The following is a 19,275-nucleotide window of genomic DNA, read 5'->3' as shown; positions in this document are numbered from 1 at the left end:
GCTCAATTTCTCTGGTCTTCTTTATCAAGACTTCCAAGAGACAGGGAAAGTGGTATGAAAAAAAATATTCCTGTGTACATAAAAATTGTGTAAACCTCTGCTAATTTTAGCAACTCTCTTGAGCAATCAGCCTCTCTAGCCCCAGAAGCTCTTTTTTCTTCAGAACTCATTAGTCATATAACTTGGTCAAGTTTTAACTGGTTTGGAAAGATGCCATTGCACAGCAAAGTTCATGGTGAGGAAATTTTACTCTGAGCAAAGCATCTGCACAGCACTTGAGCAAGATTTTAGTACTGGACATGTGCAGAGGGGATGTTTCTTTCCCTGCTCTTTTTTGTTCTCTGCTGCAGCTTACATTTTGACCCCAGAAGTGGGCTCACTTTCCCTGAGAGTGAGTTGGCACTGTAACTTTTTACTTGTGCCTGCATGCTCTTCTGTGAGTGGAAAGCAGGGTTTGGGAGAGCTCCTTTACTGGACAGGTGAAGGGGAGAAGGAATAACACTTTACCTGAGTGGCAGGTGCTGGGAAGCATTGCTGCTCAGGGTCCTGTGTCACCAAACAGAGCCATGTCAGACACCTGCCTTCTGAAATGTCATGAGGACTCATACACTGCTTGTAGCTGTCCCAGTGATAGTCTCACTCCAGAGCTGGGTAATTTTAAAATACCCATACTGTTGAGAGAAAAGGTTCACTTTGCAATTAGAGAGGTTTAGGCTTCCTTCTAAAAATCCCCATAGCCAGTAATTTTTTTCATGAAACTGCATTGTTTAGCTTCAGTTACATTTACTAATATACTTCTCTGTTCACTGAATGCAATTACAACTTTTTGAATGTATCTAATATTTTTGCAAAATTATTTTCTCTATGAAATGTAATCTTTCACTGTCAACTTTGCTGTCTAACTATAGGAAAGCATAATTTCTAAAATTCTATGAATAATGGTTCAGACAGGTTTTGAACTCTATAATGGCTGATCAGTGTTTAGGAATAGACCTATTCTAATACTGCAATGATAAGTAGATTTCAGTTTAAGACAGACCTCAGGGACCAATCACTGTTTTCCAAATTGGAGGACCAGTATGTAATATGTAACTTCGGTACTGGGAAGGTTTTTGGTATGCAAAATGAAAAAAAAATTCATTGTTCCAGTTTTATCTATCAATTTAATACTCCACTCAATGTTTAAGATGTTTAAAAGCCAAAACATGGAAATCATCTTGCTGAAATTAAAGTTAAAATTCAGAATATGTTAAAAAGGGGCCTTTTCAGCTGCCCTTAGGTTTCAGATTCTGTAGCAATTCCCTGAAGTGTGGATGTTTGAACAGAGTAATTCTGAATCAGGTGTTTTTGTGCATGTTCCCATATGTACAGAACAGCACCAAAAGTCCAGGCAATACCTGGGGTTATGATGTGGCTTTGTCTCAAAGAGGGTGAGACTCTGCCCTTCTGTCCTGAAAGCTAGATCTGCAATTAAGGTTTTGAAGGAATCCTGTGTGGGGTGGGATGATTTGATTTCACCTCTTTGGGACAGCTACTAGTGGGAAGTTTCTGTACTGTAAAAATAGCTATAGTCATGGTAGCTTCCCAAGTTTCTCTTTAGTTTGAGATGAAATTTTTTATCTGCTGTTATAATATTTTACATATATCAAGAAACATTTTCTTGTTGCTGTGGTCCTTGTGTCAGTAGTGTTTAGCAAGAGGAAATTATTTTCTTGTTTTCTTTTGGAGTGGCTCAAAATGATTTCTTGAAAAACCTCTTTTAGACAATGATTAGCTGAAATTACTCCATGTTGTTCTATATCTACACATCTTTCCAGCATGGATTAGTTATTTTCTTTATAGCTGGTGTAGTTCAGTGAGATAAACTGGCAAATGCTTTGTCATATCTAAATTTACCATTTCCTACTGTTTGGTATTCCATTTTCTTTCTTTCTCTGATTACATGCAAATACCAATAACTTGGCAGTTAGAGTTTTTCACAGTTAACCACAGCTTTTGTGTTCAAATGACTTTTTTACCTTAGCACTACGTCTTCTGTACATGATTATCAAAAGTATGACACCTCCTAGAGGATTAATTGAAAACACCCAAATTGTGATGAAATAGGCAATGGACTCTGATAAAAGAAGCCCAACTAGTCTGAAACATCTGTATTTATTCTACAACTATTTGTTCTTCACTATAGGGCCAGTCTGGCCTTTTTGACATTGTTAGGTATCAATCTCATGTTATTATGAAATACATCATTGCCCTTGTGATTGTGGCAATTTCAGTCCCTCTTATTTCAGTGCTGATGGCAGTTCTCCATCAGTCTCCTCTCTTTGCAAAAACTAGCACAATAGTTTTGCAGCTAAGTTGTTTCCTTAGGAGTTCTTAAAAACTCCTGTTTGTTTCATGAATGTTACTCCTCAATTTCAATTGATGCTTTTCAATACCAGCCAATTCATTCCAAATAAAGAAGTTAAAAGTAATTAAACCTTAAAATAAATCTGTAATCTTTTTCTTCAGTTGTGCTGATTTGCCCTCTGACACTGTGTGATCTATGTGCAATTGCTGTTTTTAGAAAATGTGCTCCAATTGTCATGGCTCTCTGTAGTAATCTTTTCTTTCCTGAAGTACTGCAATAAAATATTAAAAGTTATAAAAGAGTCATTTTCAAAGGGAAGTAAGACTGAAGAAAATCTCAAAACTGTTTGGTACCTACCATTCCTTGCTCATTCTACATCTGTTTTTTCCCCCTGTGTGTGAAACAGTTATCTTTTAGCTCAAATTACCAGTGAATTTCTGCTGACCAGTTTAAACATACCTGGAGAAAGATGTAGATGCCAACTGAGCATCTGTCTTACAAAGTAGGTCAGGATGTTTAATCACTCTGCCCTGAACCGCTTTTGTTTCATTTCATTCACTGACATGCAATACACTTTCTCCTGATCATTCTTCTTGATTGACTGCTGTCTGTTTTCAAACTTTGGTTCTAAAGCCTCTTTCCAGGTCCAGCTGCTCAAGACACACTCTGTTTATCTCATTCTGTTTTTTCCACTTATGATGCAGTAGCAAATTTTCATCTGCAGTTGTTTTTTTTCAGATTATCCATAACACATCTCTCATGGGTTACATATCTTTGGCAATTGCTCATGTTTTGCTATCTCTCCATCTTCTTGAATCTGTCAGATTGTTGGGTTCATTGAATTAAGTGAATGATTCTATGACTGTAAATTGAATGTAAGATCATATTCAAAGTAAACTTAAAGATAGATGTGCTTACCAGGGTGCCTGAACATCTAAATTCTATGGACTGCAGCGAGGTCCAACATGGATTTCAGATGTGTCCCTTAACAAACCTGACTTTACCTGGCCCTGAATTGGTCTGTGAACACCCACACTGTTGTGACAGGCTGTTGGTGCTGGTTGCTTCTAGTAAGGGGCAGTCTTGAACAATCCAGTGTGATAAGGTCTCAGTGTCATAGGTAGGCCTCCAGATAGATATCTATTTGTGCCCTGAGCTTTTTAGCTGATTTGCTTGCAATCCTTCATGGGTATTTGTTTCCAGTTTTAATTGCCTAAAAGCTTTGGTAAATCTGACACCATCTTCATTACCAATATGATAGGATGTGCGCTAAACAAACAAATAAAAGATTCTTTTTCTCCTTGCTAAACCTTAAGTTGATACTTGAAGGACACATAAATGAATATACGCATTTTAGTAATTATGTAAACAAGCCTGAAGTACAGTAAATCAGATGTTGCAAAAAAAAAAAAACAACTAAAGTGAAAATAAAGGGGAAAATGTTTGATCTCTTTATATAGGTTATCTAAGTAAGAACTGTTAATATATCAAACCCAGCTCTTTTGCCTACTTAATTGAGTCAGTGCCAATACACTGTGTAGACCATATGCATAACTTTATAGAGTTGTTATTCCTCAATTATGTAACTGCACTAATCTTGTTAATATATTCTGTGGGGAATCAAATAGTCCAAGATTCCTGTAACATCAGTGTTTTTCCATTGACAGATTGCTGAAGACCTATGTATTTAAATAAAGTTAATGAACTTTAATAAGACCAAATATTTCTTTCTCTGCTGTGCTTCTTATTGAATAATAATTCAGATATTTGGACATTGCAAGCAAGTGGGAAACTCTGCTTGTGCAAAAGAGGATTGTATATCACAAGTGAAAGTATAATAGACAATGGGGGAGGGCAAAAGGGGAGAGCACTAGCAAACCATTCCTTTTCTGCAAGGGTGGAATTTGAGTGATGTGATCTCTCTGCTATCTTAGGTTATGTTCACAGAGCACCCTGTAGCACTCGAGCCCAGTGGCAGGCAGTTCTTCAGTGGTTTAATTGTTATTTACAGTGCTGTTGAACCCTGTTTTACCCAGCAAATAAATGCAATGCTTTACCTGCTTAAAATTAAATGTGTATTAGTGCTTGGCAGAGCAGGGCCAGGACATTCAGCATGCAAATCCAATACCTGCTGTCACTAATGACAATAAATCTATCTTATCTTTTTGAGGACTTGTTTTGTTTTTATTCCTTTATGTTTTCAGATTTCTTAATTGGTTCACGGCGCTCCTGCGGTTCCACCACAGGGAGGTTTGTGTTGTCACGTTTGGAAGCCCTGGGTATTAGCTTGACAAGTCACCCTGCAGGTCTCCTGATACTTTCTTATTTTCCATGTGTCATGAATTAGATGTTTTGAAGATTAATTTCAAACAAAACAGTGTATTTAATTTCCCTTCAGGAGCAGAGAATGTCTTTAAAATAAAGCTCTCACTCTCCTCATCAAAACCTGTGTGATCCCTTTCCTCTTCTTACAGCTAATTAACTGGTGGAGCTGCAGGATTTTCCCAGTTTCAAGGTAAGTTGTTTTCATTGCAACTGTGGGATTTTAGCATAACTGTAAAGGTCTGTCAGTAGTCAATATTGAAAAGACAGTCTGATTTCTTTACTGGAGCATATATTTTAAAATTATTTCTTTGCATTGATATTACTACTGGAGTGAATTTCATCTAGATGAAAGAAAAATATCTTAGTTTAAATTTTCATTAAATGTAGCTTCTTATCTGAGGATTATGTGTCACTGGGAGAGTTTTCTTATCACTATAATTAAGGGTGAAGAAGTTAATTATTCCTGTTTTAATGTATCTCCATATTGGCTAATAGAAGTGTGTGTTGACTTTAGTATGGAAATTTTAAGCTGCAATATAAAAATAACGGAAAAAACTGTGGACAAAGTGCAAAAAAGATATTTTTGTTTTAGGAGGAAGATGGACTATAACAACAACTTGCTGGGACTGTAGCACAAATGATGAGTTAGGTAGGGCAAGAACAGAAAACTGGTTCAAGAATAGGGAGTAGAAAGAAGAAAACTGAAGGATAATTTTTCATTTCAGATACTAGCCCTCTTGACTGGCCTTGCTTTCTAAAGTAGCTGCTCACAGTTTAGTGTTCTGTATCTCTTTGGAGCTGCTTGTGCTGCAGGGGCAGAGGTCAGTGTGTCTGGGCTGGCTGGAGCTGCTCTGCTGTCCCATTGCTCCGTGCATCGCAGGGCATGGCTGCTCTGTCCCTGGGCCCTGCATCACCTCGTGCAGCAGGAGCTGGGGAGGCACTGCCTTGGCCCTCTTGTTCTCAGCCTCCTGTGCCCTGCACTGAGCCAGAGGAAGGATGTAGGCTCAGCTACTTCATTCTCTGAGCCTTATTCACAGGAGCTAAAGGGAGGAAAGGTCTCTCCTTTCCCAGTGTTTCCACGAGGGCTTTTTGCTCATGTTTTCCAGATAACTTAAAAGTTGCTCTTTTGTTTTAGATGATTTCTGTCTGTCTCCCTAGGGAACTACAGGACACGTTATGGCAAATTTCTTGGCTTTTTTTTTCCCTGCTCATTATTTAACTTTCAGAGATAGAATTTTGTCTTTTAGTGTCTTCTCTAGTTGTTTGCTCTATCGGGTCTCAGGACAAACCTTTGGAGCAAAGGCTGCTGTGTTTGTCTTTTGCTTAAGCCATGCTGGGTGCTTCTGCTGGAGTTTCCATTGTTGTGGTGGCAGGGTCCTTCAGGGAGCAGAGGTTTTACAATTTTCCTTTGTGGAGTTCTGGTGACATTAGCAGGTGTGTCTCCATTTACAGGGATGCTGTTTGGGCAGTTTGCACCTTCCTTCCTGGAGAATATTGCCTTCTCATTATATTGTTCTCTAGTAAATCAAAGCAATGTATCCTCAACTACTGAATTACTTCTGAAGGAGGGAGAGCAGCTTGCAAAGACCACTTTTTTTCATTGTAGAATTGGACAACAAGAGCTGGAAATATTTGTCGAGGCCCTTAAAATTCCTCACTGTCCCTGGAGGTTGTTGTGGTTTCTATAAATACTTAATTTCTTTGCTTTTCTTCAGATATTTGGCAGTTAAAAGGCAGGGAAGGGCCCAGATTAGTGTGAGATGTTCTTATTAATTATTCCATGGAAGGATATTTATGCTCCTTCTTACAAACTTTGGTTGGGCTCCATGCAAAACAGGAGTAGAAACTTTGGAAGGTTTTAAGTTGTTCAAAGTTTCTACTGCTGCATTTGACCAAATAAATGCCTTACGGTTGTTGAAAATACATATTTGTCTTCCTTCACTGCTTTTCAGAAATCATTAGTAAATTTTATGGGACTGACTCCTAAATATCTGAGTCTGGAAGAATTTGGTGAAAGTCTGGAATCTAATAGCAGTTTAAAATTGTGTATGTCTTAAATCCATGGAAGCAAATGAAATGTACTGTTTAATTATCCACCTGAAATCAACATGCAAAAGATACGACTCAAACTGGTTTATAACTCTCAAAGGGTGTAATTTATCTCTATAATGTGCATAAAAGTTGCCATAGAGAAACAAAATTGATTAGGTAATTCTGAAATGTTCAGATTATTTCAAAGCTGTGAGCCCCTTTTTTATTTTCCTGTGAGAACCTGAGTACTTAGTAGTAATATCCATTTCTGCCCATTGCATCAGACAGGAATGCTCATTATCTCACTCCATTGCAAAATGTAAATGAGATAAAGCTGTTTAGTTAAAACCATACTGGAATATTCCTCCCTCACCCTTAGGCTCCTTCCAGTCACCATCTGAGGACTCTCATCCTTACTTTTCCAATGTGGACCCAAAGCTCCTTTTCCCAACTGGCAGTGGCACCAGTAGCTGACAAAGCTGACACATTTACTCCCTCTTGGCACATTCCTCTTGCCTGGCTTCTTGCACTGCTCTTAGTCTGATTGAAACAAACAGGATCACTGAGACAAGTCTGGGGTATATTTGATTATTTGGCTGCTGCTTCAGAAATGAAGATTTTTTACTCACCAAACAAGACAGTTGCTGTTTTCAGACTGGAGAAGCACTCTGCAAACCCAAATCTGTGACTGAGCGAGCAGCAAGGAAATCCCCTCCTTTGCCCTCTCCAAGCCCTGACTTTGGCCGTACAGATAGGTTCTCAGGTTTGCACTTGGAAGGCAGGGCAGGCAATCTGCTGCATGGCTCATGTACTGATTAGTCCTCAACCCTTTTGCTGTTTGTATGCCCTGAATTGTTTTTTTGCTGGCAGACACACAGAGTTCAGCATCAGGTTTTGACACACGCATGCTGCTGCCCCGGAGGACTCGCAGAGCGGGCTGTCTTGCAGCTGCTGCATTTTCCACCAGTAAAATTGACAGTTACCTACTGTGTGGAGTTGCTAGGAGAAGGTGAACAGTCATCATTACAGCATATTCCTTCAATAACAACCTGTAGCGCTCGCTGATTTCTCTTCTGCAGGGATTTAGACGTGCCTCTGCTACTGACTTAGCATTTGTGCAGTCATATTTTTATTGACAGGCTGGTAGATATTTATTCAATAAGAAACAACTCAGGATCAGCTAAAGAGAGGAAAGCTCTGGCATTTGAACATACACTCTTTTTGTAGGGTGATGTGGCTGCTACTGGCATCTACCATCTGCTTTCCTATTGCAGCCTGTTTCTCCAACCTGCAAAGCAGAAACCAGCCTTTCTTTCCTTCTGGATTGTTAAAGCCATTCACATTTATCCTGCATGGCAATGAATTATAGTCCGTTTTAAGGACTCTTTTGTGCTTCTGTGTGTATTCCTACAGCAGCAAAAGTGCATGAGAAAGGAGCTTGAGCAGTCAGTAGTATAAGTAGCTGGCTCTCCCGTATGGATTAGACTTGTGAGGTCAGAGGAGCTGTGTGTACTTGCTCTGTGCTTGGGGGGGAAGAGTGGATTTGTCTGTCAAAGTGAATAGCAATTCAGGCAGGATCGTCCCTCAGCTGTTGTAATTCTGATGTGTTTTGCTATGACAGCAGCTACTGTCTAACATGCGTGGATCTTCTGAAATTTGTAGTGGACTGAGGACTGCTTTTGCTTGCTGCTGAGCCTGACTGTAACTGTATCGCTGTAGGACAATAACGATGGGGGCTCGAGCAACAGAAACAACTCGGGAACTGGAAAGCGCCTCTGTACAGTACCAAATAGGAGGACATGCAGAGAAAATGTGGCAACGACTCAAAGGAATGTGAGTAGCTTGTCTCCTTGGCTTTTGTTCTGTTCCTTGGGAAAGATAATTTTCTTCTGTTTGTTCAAATGTCTAATTAGCAAACGGGAGAGTTATCTTTAAGCTGTGAGCAGTATTTGCTCCCACAATACAGTACATCGTTCTGCTTTACCATGGTACTTAGATTAATGTCAGACTCTCTGTTACGTTCAGTCATCTCATTTAAAAAAGATGTAAAATAAGAGAGTTGTTATCCAAATTGAAATGCAGGTAAGTCCTTCCAAGTTAGCACTTCCATATCTCTGATATGATTTTGTGAATGTTATCTTCAGAATCAGCATTTCTGGAGCTGTTTCATCATTGTTGTCAGCATGTATGGGTAAGTATATTATTGCAATCCTATAGGAAGAACTAATACTTTGCCTTTAAGACTGAAGGTAAAGAAGTCTATATTAAAAGGTGCTTAGCTATCAGGAAGCTCCTCTGTCTGGTTTTTGTCAATTATTTTGGTGTTCAATAATGCTAGAAACTATTTCAAGGAGTATTTGAGGGGACCACTGTGTTCCTGCTGTGTCTAATTCACTGCTCTCAAATGCAATTTTCATTTCAGTGCAAATGATCGGTAAATAAACAGCTGCAACCTGTCAGAGGGAAACTCTATCCAACTAGTACATTCTAAACCCCTCAAATGTCAGCATCTCCTTTTCAGTATTTGCCAGGTTTTTGACCTGAAAGCTGATGTCAGGATGTTACAAATAAATGCATGTTGCGCTTGTTGAAGCAAAGAAATGGCACTATTATTTTTGCTGGGAAGATTTGTAATCCTGGGTTTCTAAAGGTATTTCACAGATGCTAAATAGTGCCTCAGTTGTTGAAGGTAAACACGTTATTTAAGTGTGGAGGATTAGATGTGTCAGCTATGGCACTGCCTGTTTGCCTTGCACTTTGGGTAGAGACTCAAAGTGGCTGTGGGGAAGGGGATTTCCACCATCTGCTTTCTTTAAAGAGAAATTGGTTTGCCTGATTGCAAAGTCGCTTTTCAGGTGTGGCCAGGGATTTATCATAACTTCTCTGTGATATGCTTTTGAATATTTTCTCTGAATCCTACCATCACTCTGTTTAACACATCTTGTGAAAAATGTTCCCATAAAATCTCCAGAGTGTACACAGCAGAGCAAATATTTTGGTTATTTGATGATGTCACACATTGTGCCTCTGAGTTTCTGCTACCAAAGACCTCCATCAATTTGTGTAGATTTCCATTTGTGTAGGGTCTTAGCTGCTGTTTTTGCTCTGTAAGTTCTCTGTTACCACTAGACTCTTGGGTTAAAGTGTTTCCTTTCTGCTGCCTCTGGAATGGTACCATTAAAGAAACTAATGCAAATGACTAAACATTGCTGAGACAATACATGACCTCTAAGAAATAAGTGTAATTCTTTTTTAGGAGTAGTTAAGATGATTTTTGGAATTTGTGGTGTATCAATATAAAACAGAGCTTACCTGTTTGGGAACTACGCACCTTTTACAGGCAATCTCATGAATGTTGTGACGAGATGATGCTAAAATATGTGTATTTTAAAAGAAAACAGGTTATATTATTAGATATGTGCTCAGCTGACTGTTTTTCAGACTTACCAATGGTTTCATTTTAATTATTCACTAGTTAATTGGAAATCACTGACTAGTCAATATTATGAGCATTGTATGGGGAAATGTCAAAGAATTGAAAATTTCGGAGTAGATATCTGGGCTCACTTTATAGTAAAAGCATCAATCGTGAAGGAAAATGATTCTTTTTTTTTTTTTGTGGGCAGATATCAAAGTAGAAGCATGTTTGTATATGGAAGGGGAGAGGGACAGAAGTGGAACTGCCAGATAATCTGACTTGGGAAGAATTCTTTTATAAACAGTCAGGAGAATTGTTTCATATTAGAGATGGGAACTGTTAATGTAACTACATACGATGGCAAATTATTGGGCTTTATAAAGTAGTGTGCAGTAGTATATTTACACTGAAGTCAGGACTTCATGGTTTGAATTATGAAGCTGAATCTGTTCTTGCTGATAGAGCCCACAGACCTACATCATGTTCATGTGATTTCACACAGTTTTACCGAGTTTTGCCAGTCCAGAGTGCTGATTATCTTCTTGCAAACAGGTCATTATTTCAGACACATCATTGTGTTTACCTTAGGTAACTATCTGAACAGTGTTCAAAAGCTGTACAATAGACCTTATTTAAAATCAGCTTTAATTTTCTGTTAGCGTTACATCTTTTTTCATAACAGACTTTTAATTAAAAATTTGGCAGCAGAAGTCCATATAACCTTGTAAGTCTTGGAGTATTTTTGTTGTTGGCTCATTGGTTTTTTTCATTTATTTTTATGAAATAGAGACTATTCTAGAAGATAGGTGAGTTGAATGCACTTAAAGCTAAATGAAAATCCTTATCTGAATGCCCAATAAGAAAAGCTGTCTACTGTGGAAGCTTGAGTGAAAGGGCCTTTTAATAGGTTTCTGTTCTGTAGGCTTTCATAGATCTTGCTAACCTAAGTGTTGCAATAAAGGCTGGGATGTTTGGAATAAAATTAAAATGAAATATAACTTTTATTTGGTTTATGGTGCTTTACAGCCAAGCTCTTCCTTTCATATGGCAAGTAAAAATCCCTCTCTGTTTTCCTTACACCGGAATTGCAGCAGTGCTGCAACCAAGGACATTATCTGTCAGAGAAGATATTTGAATTTCATAACGATCCTTAGCATTGGTGCTGGTTTTATTGATGCCTGAATGTATAAAACACAAGCTCAGTGAAACAAGATGTGTGAAAGAGTTGTGTAAATTTGTCTTGACTGCAGCTTCTGGTTTTTGAATTGAGATATTTTCAGTATGCAGACTGCAAGCTTCTAATGTTTTGTGGTTCATGGAGAAAGCAAAAAACAAATAACAAGGAGCAGCTAAATAACTCATATAATAGTGTGGCTCTTTTATAGTTCTCTGCTATGCAGAAGAATAAAACAAAAGCCATTTAAGCCACTGCAGGAACTCCAGCTGCCTGACTGAAGGGGAGTGTTGTGTACCTTCCACCTCAGAAAACACCTTGTCACAGGCCCAGCCAAGGGGCTCCTTCTCAGCCAGTTTAAATGCCACCAGTTACACCTTTTCTCCCACAAACATTTATTCTCTATTGGATTGAATCTTTCTTGAGAGAGTAAATAAACCTCCAGCTTAAATGTATTATGGTGTCAATAGATCCCAGATGATTTGCTGCCTAGGAGTGTTTGTCTTCTGCTGCTAGAGCATGCTAGGGAGCTCAGAAAAAAAAGCTGCTTTTTAAAAGCCTTTTGATTTGGAATGCAGAGAACCAGGTTTAAAGCAGAGGTCTTTATGCTCACTGGCCTTGCAGTGTTTGGTGTTCTTAATCTGCATGCAGACTTGACTTTGTATTGCTCCTCGCTGTGTGAAGTCGTGTGCAAAGATCTCTTTTGTCTTTTTGCCACTTCACTCAATGTCAATGCAGAACAGCCAGACATCCCCCAACCATCTTTTTTTATTTTGCAAGTAGACATCTGAGACACCTTTTCAAGTAGCTTCTACTATCCTCATCACTGCTGGACATAGTGTTAGGGGTAGGCTCCCTTTCTGAGCTTTGAATTCATTAGTGAGTAATTAACTTGATTTTCATAAATATCTGTATTTGCTAGAACTGTCTCTAATTGGCCAGAAAAATGTCTGAATAGGAAAAGTTCCAGTCCAAGGTTCCAGGAATCTGGGGACTGGAAATTCACATGTGGTTAGTATGGACTGCTTTATGAAATTTTTACTGCTTTAAAATGAGAATGTGATATTGCCATCACTGGTTAGAACTAATTTGTGCTAACTTGTATGGCAAAAGGGATTTGGAAAACAGTCATAAGCTTCTTTCCTTACCTTCTCCCCTTTCTTTTCCTCAACATTTGACATAAGAAACCCTGATTTCTGCAGGAAGGAGAGTCTAAACTGTTTGAGGTACTGAAAGGGACTGACATGTACACTCAGTTTCTTGGTCCTACAATGCTGCAGTGACAAATTGCATGCATACACATTTTTTTTGAGACAAAAAATCACTGATGTGGGGAAATTTGGCTTGATGTCAAAGAAAGTAGAAAAATGGCTTCCTGTGCACCTGCTGAATTATCAGAAGATAGAATTCTTTTAGAGGCATTGAATAGAATCCAGATTAGCAGCCTAGTTAAGTTAAAAACAGACTAGAATGGGTAATTTTATTTAGAGAACAGTCATTCCTTCACTAGGTCCCGGGATACTGGTGGAACAGCCGTAGAACATCTTCCAGCTATGGCAGAAGTCTTTCTTTTTCCAAGCTGCTTGTTTACAATTTATTTTATACTGTGTTTCATGTTTGCTTATTGCCCTTGTCTCTATGGTCTATTTGCCTCAACTGTGGTAGTTCAGTAAAGCTTAACTGAAGAGATTATCAGAACACAACATATTATGGTACAAAAAATTATAAATTTGTGAGTACTGAACAAACAAAAAGAGAAGAGACAGAATTGCAGGTGCATACCTATGGTAAAAAGTAGCAAGACAGATTTTCACTTACTGCTGACTATATCAGGAACAAATGGGTATATAGTTCAAGTAGCTTTTACTTGCAAATTGAAGGAGTGGTGCACAAACCATAATGTGCCTATGATTCCAGTCAGAACAGCAGCAGTGTGTTTACAGGTGCCTCTGAATAATACAATAAAATATGGAGATTCCCCATTAGAGCTTTAAATGAACATGTTTATACATCCCTCACATATGTGTCCAATTAAAATGAAGTATTATATCTAAGGATAATGGAAAGGAGATTAAAAATAACATTTTATGAAGCTGACTACTAAACTGCAATTAAATCTATATATTTTGTGTGGTTTTTCTTTTAGCTTAAACATCTTTCTCTATTTATGCTACATCTGAGACTTCTAAAATTTCCTAAAAGCTTCTTTCTGTGGCTATTCCCTTTGTAAGTGTTCTACTCAGATCTCTGCTTAGAGAGATTGTACATAGCTGACTACACAAATAATGACTTTCCTCTTATTTTGAGCTCCTGCCAGCTCCTTGTGCAGGGGTCTTTGATTGCTGACCAGTTTTTATAAACATTTCTTTAAAAACTTCATTCTCTAATTTAGCTGTTGGCCAGTGAAGCCTGCCACAGTTTCTCAGAGCTATGGGTCAAAACCTCTGAGCTCCTCTGACTCTCCCACATGTAACTCCCAGGTTCTGCTCCACCTCCACAGCAGAGTGAAGTCAAAATATCTGGATAGGAGAAAAAAGGCCTTTTGTCTTGCTAATTATATAGAGTTAGAAAAATGCAAATGCCTAAATACTGAAATTACATAGTTACCAATGGAAGCTATAATAAAAATAGGCATTCACTTCATACATCTGAAAGAGAAACATAACCTCAGGTTTATCAAAATTGTGCCTGACAGAATTTTTCCTGTAAGATGTCAAAATAATCGTTTAGGAGTGAACCCATTTAGTACTGTTCCATTTTGTTTGTGTTTTCTCTCTGATCTGGCTTATTCCTGGTATAATCTCTGGAGGAGGGCTAGAACAAAACGGTTGCAATTATTTCTGCTGCCATTTACTGCAGACTATTTGACAAAAAAGCTGCAGAAAAGGTGTAAGACCTACTCTGGTAGCGAATCCTCCAGTACTACTGTATTGTATCTAACATGAAAGGTTTATTTTTGTCAAAACACCCCTCCAGACATTCAGAGCCTTCCAAAATGAAGGGAAATAACCAGCTAAGGACCAAATGGGCTAAGCTTGGCCCACAGACTGCACAGTGGCAGAGTTCTGGACACCTTAGGCAACAGCAGGTATTTGGATTGCTTTGTTTCCTTTACTGCCTTCCCATACAATTTCATTACATACTCGAGGTCACCAATGCAATTTGTGGAATTTTTAAAACAAGGCTTCATAAAGAGGCTCTATAGAGAACTTCCTACCAAGTAAATCCCTTCATTTTACTAGGGAGATGGGGAAAACTGAGCAGTTGTGACTAAATGGAGAGAAAATTGCACTCTGCTGTGGTTAAGGGAAGATAAACAGAAATTGAATACATCACTTACAAAGTTACAGCTGACAATGAAATGACTCAGTTTTCACAGTCCATAAAGCTTTGCAATTAGTCAGGCAGTGCTGCAGACTGAAGAAGCCAGCCTTCTCCCTGACCTCTCTTTTCTCTTACAAAACTGCTTAGACTTGTAAAGAACTACTACATTCAGTTTCTGTCAAAGGCTGCAGCTGGTCACAGCATAGGCACACATTTCCTGACACACATTCCATGTGCAAGGAATGGTGATTTTAAAGGAGTGTGTGACTTGCTCCTAAAGGCTTCTGTGATTCTGACTGTTGGCCAGAATATGTAATTTCATTTGTGAAGTCAAATGCTGTTAACATGATATTGTAGTATATTCCTGTGGATTCTGCTAGAAATGTGATTTCCAAAGTGGCTGGTTTTCTGAGTGGAGTGAGTTTGTCAGAAACATCACCCCTAAAAGGTGACCATTTTCTGCAAGTACTGTGGATTAAGTTGTTTCCCACAATACATTCTTGATTCCCAGCTCTCATTGCTTACTCCATGTTCTTTTTTTTTTTTTAAGCTATTCTAGTGGACTGGTTTTGATACCACCCAGGGGTTTCTTCTGTGGTAAAAACAGCAATAGCTTTTTTCCCCCCCACCCACTTACTATAAACCTAAATTTTATCAGTTCCTAGGCTGGATTCCCTCTGTTTTCATACCTAGTTTAATCCTTACAATGGAGAGGGTTGTCTGAGGCTGGGAGAAGGTAAAGGAGATGGTCTCACTTGAGCAGCTCTCTAAGAAAACAATCATTGTCTTGCATCTGCTATGACTCCTTGGTTCTATGGTATTGTAAATCCCATCCTGGGGTACCTGGTAGTGTATGAAAACATGACAGAAAATGTTGATCCAATATGAACCACTTCTGAGGGTTCAGTTTTGTTCTGGTATATTTGAAAGGCTGACTTTGAACTAGCAGGTTTTATGAAGATCAAGTCGTGCCCACGTCACTCCAGAGTTATGATGCACAGATAACATCTGTGCTTTTGTAGCCTCCAAATAGCTGGCCTGAAAGAAGGCCAGTGTAAACATCCGTGTTGTGTGCTGGGGCTTATTCAGGACAATTGCAAGCATTTATTTGCACCTCAGCTGAATCAGTGAAATACTGCTGGGTAACCTGTAACCAGCTGTTACAGAACTGTGTTCCAAACCCCCCTGAGCCTATTGTTTGCCTTGGCTAAAAGGCCCTTTGCCACTGCTGGCAATATCTCTTGGATCTGCAAATCAAAAAAAAAGCTGAAAAGGGCTTTATTAGCATTTTTGTTCTGGAAGTGAGTGATCTGAGAATGAGTACTCATTAGCTGCAATTGTGCTACTTATGGTCTGTACACGAAGCTGGACTGTAATGAGATTTAGGATGGTTTATTTTGAGTGAGTAAGAGAAGTGTGGTCATCTGAGTCAGTGTCGTGAAATGACAAAAAGCACTCCTAAGTTGCTTGTCTCTTTGACAATTTATGCAAATATATATCTGATTTTAGATGTTCCAGAAAAGCCAGTGTACCTTGAGGTATCATGTGCTGGAAAACATTAAAATAACATGGATGTTAAAGCTTTGCTTGTTTCAGGATTAGCAGCTCTATAAATATCACTCCAATGTTAAAAAAAAAAAAAAAAAGTGCTTTTTCCTTGTCTTCTTCAGTGATCTCATGTTTGTAGTTGTTATCATTTAGCATTTTTGCATTAATCTGTTGCTATGTATTCAGTAAGTTTTTCAGAATAGGAGAGGGTTGAATTCCAGCCGTTCAACCCTCCAAGCATTTTGCAGATATTATTTGAAGCAGTGTTATTTAACTAGGAGCAACCTCAAGGAAGATGTTTGTCTCTACAAGTGCTTCTGCTCCTTTATCTATTGTTTGACATTGCCTGCAGTTTGTTTGACCCAACGGTTCTCCAGACTTTTGGCGCCCCAGGAAAACAAGTAGCCTCCATAAATATTATGGAGACGTTTAATTGTTGTGAATTTCTCTGATAAATAGTGTTTGGAGTCAGCTACATTTGAATTGTTCACTGTTAGTGTAACTTATGCCAGAGTAAAGAACAAACTGCTGGGTAGGATTTACTTCTTTCTTCAGTTGTTCTACAATATAGAACTGTTCTGCCTGGGAAATTTGAAGTTATTTTTTTTCTTCTGTGTTGTCTGCAGATTTTTTTTAAGAATTAACACCTAACATCATGCTTACCTGCTGTTTTATATTTTGTATTTTTATTTACTCTGTTTTGAATAGTTTATTTTTTGTTTTGTTTTTGTGGTTTTTTTTCAATACCTTGGACACCTCTTAGTGTAATTCTGAAGCTTTCTTTTGTCATTTTTACTCAAGGCTTGATGAAGGTTTGAGTATTTTTCTTCTAAACTGAACATTTTTTTATTTATATCACTATATTTCCTAATCTCAAATATATTCACTTAAGATAACTTGGATACCTGTTTGGCAGAAATACCAAATATACCAGGCTCAGCTGGAGCTGCAAATTGTTGTCCCTTTTGACAGTTCCTTTATATCTTCAGCGTGTCATTTTCTTATGCACAGGCAACTGCACTGCAAAAAGCAATTGGCATTAATTTTCATTAGGGTGGGCTGGAATGCAGAATTCCTGCTCTGAAGAATACATAAAAAAATCTTGGAAAAGGCCACCAAGATTAAAAGCTCAGAAAAATGAGCAATCTGATGTCACTGACATGTTCTATGAAAAATCCTTTCCTTAGGATTTTCCCTCCTGAGGAGCTGAGAGGCCTCAAGAACAAAATGTAAACAATTCTTATCTGCTGCTGTGGAATGCAACAGGTGGATCTGGGACTGGTCTCATGTGGTTATTTCTAATTAATGGCCAATCACAGTCCAGCTGTCCAGACTGGCTTGGTCAGAGACAAACCTTTGTTATTCATTCCTTTTCTATTCTTAGCCAGCCTTCTGATGAAATCCTTTCTTCTATTCTTTTAGTATAGTTTTAATATAATATATATCGTAAAATAATAAACCAAGCCTTCTGAACATAGAATCAACTTTCTCGTCTCTTACCTCATCCTAAGACCCCTGTGAACAATGCATCAATCTGAAATGTCTTTAAAAACTTTAAATGAGCATCTCTTTCTGACTTTTCAACTTCCAAACCCTTAACCTGGAGTGGCAGCAACCTGATTACTTGAAAGCCACTTGTCCTGTCCCTGTGCTGCAAAGATGTCCTGAGAAATCTAGAGGAATACCTACAGTCAGGAAATCTCTGAGATAGATAGCATTTTATAGGCAAAGTAAGTTGTGCATGAAATCTGAAATTTTCCATTGAAGAAGTTGAATTATAAAATTACTGACCAACTCTGATTTACTTGTTTTCAGCGTAACTGGAAAGACCTTGGATTTTATAGGTAATTGAAAATGGGATGTTTCTCTTTCACAGAAAACTGCTGAAGTGTCAGAGAAGGTTCTGTGTTTCAATAGCACCCAAGACAGGCTCACCAGCCATAATTCAGTTTACAGGCCAGGTTTGTAGGATAAATCTGTAACAGTCAATGGCAGAGAGACAGAAATAACCTTTTCCCTGGCATATGCTGCTGTGACAAGAAATCCCTAGTTTAGTATTTTATCTTCCTTGGTACAATGAATGAAGGCATTATGGGTCTTCATTCTAAATAATTGGAACAAAGATGAGACTTCAGATTAATTTACCTGTGAGTATTTGAAATTTGTCTCCATCTCTTAATGCAATGCACATATTTTGTGCCTTTACCACATTTTATATATATGACACATTATTATACTATGCTGGAAAGTGTTGAGTCCTTGTTTCTGTCCTGCAGACTTCTCAAAACTGCCAAAATTTCTTGATTTATTGAGAATAGTACACTTGCCTCTTGAAGGAAAACTGCACTCATTGAATGAAAGACAGTATCAGAGTGGTGCATGTCTATGTAAAATGAGTGAAAAAAAAAGTATGATTTTCAAAATAAGTTCATTTCTACTGCATCTCATTGGTGTAAATTTTGTTCTTAACTTAAAATGTGATAAATAGAAAATATGGCTTATTTTGACCTTTTGATTTTGAAGTTCCTTTCTAAGCAGATTGACAAATATTTTTTAGTATTTTAGAAAAACAAACAGTATTAAATCAAAGACATGTCAAAATGAAGAATGGTAATACCATGCACATGTAAATAGCAGTAATTGTCAGAAAGCTTTGCCTTCAAGAGGGAAATATTTGATTCTATTTTTAGGTATTTTCTTGGGTTGTTCAGTTAGCCATTTTCTACTTTGTGTGAGCTGTACTACAAAGTGGGATTCCCTCTCCACTTTATTAATAGGAAATCCCTACCATTCCAGAAACATTTCAATAGTTGTGTTTAGAAGTAACTAGGCATGAAAGTGTTAAAACATTCTGTTTCCATACACCTATAAGCGTATATGGGTAATTGTATTCCTGGCTTTGTAGTTAAAAAATAAACAACTTGATGCACACCTAGAGACTTCTTGGTAAGAAATAAAAAATTGGCAATACATTTCTGTTAAAGAGAAGTTACATTTCCAAGAATGCCAGATGGACAACTTATGAACACTTGGGGCCTGGGCCTTATGATCCTTAATTCTAGTTTAATATACCAAAACTTTCCCTTTTCCTTCACCACTGATGAAGGT

At 38.1% G+C, this 19,275-nt stretch overlaps 1 protein-coding gene across 1 annotated transcript in view; it reads left to right on the top strand.

The window, feature by feature from the left end:
- Nucleotides 1–4,837: 4,837 nt before the first annotated feature.
- PDE1A (phosphodiesterase 1A) overlaps nucleotides 4,838–19,275 on the top strand; it is a 141,928-nt gene continuing 127,490 nt past the window's right edge. The window contains exons 1-2 of the mRNA XM_050976930.1: nucleotides 4,838–4,862; nucleotides 8,423–8,536. Coding sequence (XP_050832887.1) covers nucleotides 8,433–8,536 — 104 coding nt within the window. The 5' untranslated portion in view covers nucleotides 4,838–4,862; nucleotides 8,423–8,432. The remainder of the gene's footprint in view (nucleotides 4,863–8,422; nucleotides 8,537–19,275) is intronic.

This window comes from Serinus canaria, chromosome 7 (genome assembly GCF_022539315.1).
Source record: "Serinus canaria isolate serCan28SL12 chromosome 7, serCan2020, whole genome shotgun sequence".
NCBI classification, from domain to species: Eukaryota; Metazoa; Chordata; class Aves; order Passeriformes; family Fringillidae; genus Serinus; species Serinus canaria.
Note: the sequence above shows the minus strand (reverse complement) of the source record. Positions and strands in the feature narration are given on the sequence as shown.